General features: G+C 37.1%; 1 protein-coding gene across 1 annotated transcript in view; it reads left to right on the forward strand.

Annotated features, from left to right (window-relative positions):
* LOC145781680 (DNA polymerase epsilon catalytic subunit A-like) overlaps positions 1 to 6,065 on the forward strand; it is a 40,628-nt gene extending 34,563 nt beyond the window's left edge. The window contains exons 43-47 of the mRNA XM_082593358.1: positions 2,841 to 3,075; positions 3,593 to 3,755; positions 3,894 to 4,069; positions 4,363 to 4,532; positions 4,902 to 6,065. Of these exons, the coding sequence (XP_082449484.1) occupies positions 2,841 to 3,075; positions 3,593 to 3,755; positions 3,894 to 4,069; positions 4,363 to 4,532; positions 4,902 to 5,050 (893 nt within the window). The 3' untranslated portion in view covers positions 5,051 to 6,065. The remainder of the gene's footprint in view (positions 1 to 2,840; positions 3,076 to 3,592; positions 3,756 to 3,893; positions 4,070 to 4,362; positions 4,533 to 4,901) is intronic.
* Positions 6,066 to 6,290: the final 225 nt, after the last annotated feature.

Consider the following 6,290-nt stretch of genomic DNA (forward strand, 5'->3'; position numbering starts at 1 on the left):
AATTGTTAAACAATTGGAGCTGTACTGCAGGTCTTGCTGCAATGGTGTTTGACACCACAAGTAGCAATACGGGCCACAAAACTGCGGCCTGTATCCAAATACAAGATCATCTTGGAAAAGGCCTACTTTGGGCAGCATGCAGGCATCATATTGGGGAGATAATACTGACGCATGTTTGGGAAGAACTCAAAATAGAAAGCAGCAGTGGACCCAACATTTCCATATTTCAACGCTTTAAAAGCAATTTTCAAACTCTTTCTGATAGCGCATCAGGTTGTTTTCATACATCAAAATCGCACGAGGAAATTGATCTGCTTGCTAGCAAGCGGGAAGAATTGTCTGAGCTGATAAATCAGATGAAGCTCCATCCAGAATCATCTAAATTTTTAAGAAGCGACTACTTAGAACTTTTGAATTTGTGTCAATTGTACTTGAACATTGAGCCACCTACCAGTAAGGATATGTCTCTCCAAAGACCTGGTGCATTACACAGAGCCAGGTGGATGAGCAAACTTATATATTCACTGAAAATTGTGCTCTTACAAGACGAAATTCATAAATTGCCCCAAAAAAATGTCATCATGAAAGCATCTCAACTCGAAAAGTTAAAGAGGTTTTTACAATTTACAGTTTATTTCTATGTATCATGGTGGTTTACATCCCCCATTAGTTGTGATGCTCCGCTGAATGACCTACAATTATTACAAGCATTGTCTGCATACAGAGAAATTGATTTAACTGTTTCTCATTGCGCACTCAAAGCTTTTAAGAAACATTTGTGGTATTTAACAGAGGAAATGATTCCATTATCACTGTTTAGTGCCAATATTTCTAATGCTGACAAGGATGCAATTTCTCAGAAATTGCAACAACAACAGAACAATAATGGGATTTTCCTGAAAAGATTTGGAATTGGATTTGGAAAGCCAATTTTTCCAGATGTCACTGAACTTAGTGAAAATGCTTCCCTGCCTGATTTTGTCGGTCCCGATTCGTGGAACTTTTTTCATCTCATGAAGATAAACTCCTCATTTCTTTCTAAGTCATCCGATGAGTGGCATAAAGAACAATCATATGTTGAGGCGAAAAAGAAAGTTGATGCTTTCAGAGTCGTTAATGATGCCGCTGAGCGAGGTGTCAAGTTTGCCCATGACTTCTTGTCAACTTCAAACCTTGAAGAACGCTACCAAAACATTTTCCAAGTAGTCGAAAATGCGAGAAAGGTATTAGCCTACCTAATCAACGTACTCGACAACTACAGTCTGAGGGCACATGGTTTTTAACTATGTAATTGTCAAAGCACGGACTGTACAACTCCATAAAGTGTTGTCAGCTTACACAACGTTGCAATCAGCATTATTTGCAGCCTGTCATAGCATACCAGTAGCCTATTATGCTGCATTTTACTTTGTAATTAGATACTAGATAGTTGTGTGTTATTAATTGCCATTTTACCTTTCCATTTCACTATTATTGCAAGCGTTAAAATAAATGTAAGCCTCCATAAAGTTTACGCTATTGTGATTTTGTTGTTAAGTAGTGGATGTCTGGACTCTAAGCATTGTGCTTTGTGTTTATCTTTCTGTGTTACGTTTTTACTGACTATGTTTAGTGCGTAAAGATCCAAATTTTTGTTTTTGAGTTCAAGTTCCGTACAAACATAGCTGAGATTTTGATCTTCAAAGACCAAAAAGTTTTCAATAAACAAAAACGATTAGTTAATGATTTTACTTTTGATTCTTCAAATGCTGTAGTAATTTCATCTCAATAGGCATTTTCTTTACATGGATCCTTTTTTATAATGCATGAAACCTCATATTTTTAGGCATTTTTCATAAATTGTTGAACATATACAATTGACACATGGTCTGCACGATTGTGAATTAGTAAGTAAGTTCACCAGAAACTGTTCGAAGTTTAAATACTCCGTAATTAAGAAGAAATGTCTGAGTTTTGATGATCTAGAGAGGATTTTACTATTGAAATTGTGCAAATTTACCTTTAAAAACTTTAAACTTAATCTGCACGTCCAAATTTTATCAAAACTTATTGAAATTTCTTACATATGCTTTTTTTACCAAGTGTCACATATAAAAAAAAGTTCAGGTGTATCGGACGCAATTTTAATTTTTGAGGGGCGCCTGTGGCACCCTAATGTGCATACAAAGTAAATTGTGCGTGGAAAACACGTTTTATTCTTCTGATTGTAGCGACATACAAGTTAGTCTGCTACTGCGGGCGGCCATTCATTCAACTAAATTATGTGAGCGTGATTGGATTGTATGACATCATCACTAAGTTCCCTCCTCTCTTCGAGGGTTAGAGGCAATGAAGCGCCAAGTTTCTCTGTTGTGAGATTTTTCTTTTGCAGTTTTGTAATCAAGTCCTGACCAGTCTTTAATATCATTAGTTCAAATTGCCTTTATTTCGTTTTCCATTCTTTTTTTCTTCGAGTAGTTGTCTTTGAATAGAATTATTGCGAATCATATGGCCAAAATACTTCAATTTTCTTGTTTTAATTCTTTGTAGAGCTTCCATATTGGTTTGCATTCGAAATAGTACAGCTTCGTTGCTGATTTTATCCTTCCATGATATTTTAAGCATTCTTTTATAACTGTTTGAATGAGAGAGTGCAGACTCGACGACCTCCTACGCCTTCAGGGCTACGGTTTTTCGCACTTTTTCATTCACGACTGCACGTACGACTGTACGTCTTTGTTTTATGTACGTTTCGCATCCAAACAAAAATAAAATGACCATCCATCCTATAAAGCCACACATCAAATGCCTCCAGTCGTTTTACCATTTGTATTACATGACTAACATGCTTCGTTTTTCAGGTTATATTTCTATGGTATATCATGAAGCTAAACGTGAAAGGTCTTTAATGGCGCCTGGCGGAACACCAATCGTTAAAAGAGGCAATACCCAGACCCAGCTGAACATGTCCGCATCAGAGATGACCAAAGAAGAAAGGTTAATGGCTGTGGTGCCCAGCGACCCCTCGATAACCCCACACGTGGTGACGTTCTCACAGGACCTTGTAGCTGGAGATTTGACTGAGCAAATGTTCAGGTGAGGCTTTCTCTTCTACACATTAAACATTCCATTTTTTTAATAATCAAATAAATTGGCGGTGAACAATGATTTGATCGTTCCCTGCCAAGCAATTTCAATTGAATTGTAGTTGATGTTTTGCCCTTTTGATTGACTCTATTCCGAGGTACTTGCACATTTTTGTATTTTTTGATTAACTTTTTACCAACTTTTTTTTTTCTCATTTGAACACGAGTCAGAGTCGTTCATATGCAAGGAGGACAGTTTTGCACGAAGTGATCCGTATTTAATAAAAGCATAGCTGTGGTGTAGAGTCTAACCACATCGACCACAAAGCAGCTTTGGACAAAGGATGCAACAGTTCTTAATTACCAGAAGTGTTATATGTTTTGATTTCTGGTTGTTGGCGACATACCAGCTCGTACATTTCTAGGCAGCAAAAGCCGTTGTTGTAAAATGACTGTTTTTGTTGTCTGAGTTGTTACAATGAAATATTTTTTCACGTTATTAATGAATTCATGTTTTTGTTTCATAGCACTTCCCAAAAAATAATGAAGAATCTTCCATGTGATGCTGCAACGTTGAAAGGTTTGTTTCCGCATCTTTCCGGTTCTCACCTAACTCTTGCGAATCCTACGCTGGAATTTGTTAAGGCCATTTGTAAAGTTCTTTCCGTTGACCAGCACATAACCGTACAGGTACTCTTGTGAATATTGCCAGTGTTTTGACTCTTAACTGCAGAGGATTGGCAAAATGTCAACCTAAAAATTGTGAAAATCTTTACATAGAAAGCTTTCACGTATTGTGAAGTTTTAACATTGCATTTACACTTATAGGTTGCAAAGATGCGTAGAAACTTGTTACGACTCATCGGTGTGGGTGAATTTTCGTCAAGTGCTGAATGGACCGATCCTTGCGCATCGTACGTGCTTGGCCAGGTTTCATGTGATACATGCAGTTTGTGCAAGGACGTCGATCTCTGTCGCGATTCCGTGATCTCAGAAGGCAACTGGTACGATCGTTGATGTGTTACAGTATTTTTATCAGGATACGTTTTTGTTCATTGCTTAGGTTTTTCATCTTTTACGCTCAATAGCCAAAACGGTTGAGTTAACATTAAAAAATGTAATATTTTGTTTTTATTAATTGCAAACAATGTTTGAATTCGCCTGCCTGTGTCCAGTTTTAATCCGGTGTTGTCCCCGTTTCCTGAGGTGGTCGGATCCACCACTATGGTCCGCTATTGCTTTACCACCCCGTCTCCACATCCTCCTTCGTCAAATTTATAAATTTTTCCAACTTTAGCTTATGGTCTTGCTCTGGCTGTGGTACACCGTATGACGTATCTTGGATCGAAAGCCGATTGGTCGATGACCTTCAACGAAAGTTCATGGCCTTCAGCTTACAAGATCTTTCCTGCACAAAATGTGGCGCCGTGAAACTTGCAAACATGAGCAAACACTGCGAATGTGCAGGTAAGATCTCTACTTTTGCAAGTATAAGTTACGTTGAAACAAGGTTTTCCGTTGAATTTTGGCGTTTTCTTTTATCGTGCTACTTTCGGTTACTTTTAAAGTTTTGTTTTTGGTTAGACAATAACTTGAGCATTTAAATAAAACCACGCAACATCATAAGCTCTATTATTGATAATGTTAACTTTATGCTGTTTAGTATGTTTGAAAGACAGCGTGTGTAACTATTTATTAGAAGAATAAGAGTTTTGTTCTTACTCCGACATCAGGAAAAATGTTAAGCCAAGAGAATCTATTGACGTTGTTTTATTGCGTCATAGCTTTAATTATTATCGTTTCTAGCAATGGTGAAGAGGTGTTGTTCATTTTCAGGTGATTTCAAGATGACAATCTCCTCTTCCACTTTAAAACAAACCATCTCAATCTTCCGCAACATTGGCAACCAGGCTGATATGACTTGCCTTCTTGATGTTATTAAGTGGCTTGCAGGAAGCTGCGGAGAAATACTGAGCTGCACTTAGCGAAGCGAAAGTCTCTTTCGTGTTTTAATCTGACGAGAAATATCGCATTGTCTTTGGTGAATACTGAGTTGAGACAAAATATGTGAATGTTTTTGCGCATTTCTGTGGAATTTTTTAGCTACATTCTGTGTCAGTTCCTTTCTAACATATGATCGTTAGGGTATTTAAACTTGTTTTGTAATCACTTTGCCCTAACAAATGTCGAAATTCTCCATAGCAAGCTAATTTTTGGTTTTGCACTTTCCCAGACCCAGTGAGATCTTCAAACGCAAGCTCGGTAGTACTTCAGTTCAGTTCAGTTCAGTTGTTTTTTTATTTCTGACCATCATATCAAAACAATACACATCAACATAGCAAAGGTCAAGAAAAAGGTAGAAGCGACAAAACGCGAACGTTAAAACGTGCTTGTGATCGAAGTAAGTTATTGAGTTGAAAAAAATTTGGCACGGTCGCAACACCTTCAGAAAAATTTAAGATATAAAGGGAAAATTAAAAAAATAAAAAATGTTACAAAACAAATAAACATATAGCCTATAGGCTATAACTTTATTAGCCTACATAACTTTAGCTGATATATTGAAGATTTGTATGGACAGTTGCTATGAAGATCGGCCATGGTGCGTTATCAAGAGTGCTGATCCTTGGTTGTGCATTTGGTTGTGCATTTGTGTTGTGCATTTGTGTTGGGAAGGTAGCTGCGTTATGCTGTATTCTGGAGAGCAGACTAGGTATGCCAATATTTTCAATTGTTAGAAATCTCTAAACTCAGCCAAAAACTTTTTTTTTTCAAGAATAGTCATTTTGCAAGGTTTGTCGTCAAATTTAGCTTGGCCACTGAAGCAAGTGTTTTTAGATTGTTGGCTATTGAATGGACGTTTTGTCCTCGTAATATTTTGCTGAGCAGTGAAATCGTGTTGTGTTGTCTTGATCATTTTATAAGGGGAGGGAGGGATGCAGCGTTTGCATTTAGGTTACTTTCTGATTTTATGAAGTTAATAAAAAAACAATGACTTGAGTTGTTGAGTTAAAGTTGTGCTTGGCAGACGAGATGTTAGAACGAGAAACTTTAGCCTTTACTATTAAACTAGTTAAGAAACAACATTAAGAAAAAGGATTTCTGTTGATTGCTTTTGCTGCAACCCGAACACACATCAACTTGTTCTGGTTTTCACTTGAAAGTTTCGTGTATCGTTTCATTAATGCCTAAATTTCAAAGAAAGGTAGCATTTAACTAAAAATG

The sequence above is a fragment of the Aplidium turbinatum genome, chromosome 1, assembly GCF_918807975.1.
Source record: "Aplidium turbinatum chromosome 1, kaAplTurb1.1, whole genome shotgun sequence".
NCBI classification, from domain to species: domain Eukaryota; kingdom Metazoa; phylum Chordata; class Ascidiacea; order Aplousobranchia; family Polyclinidae; genus Aplidium; species Aplidium turbinatum.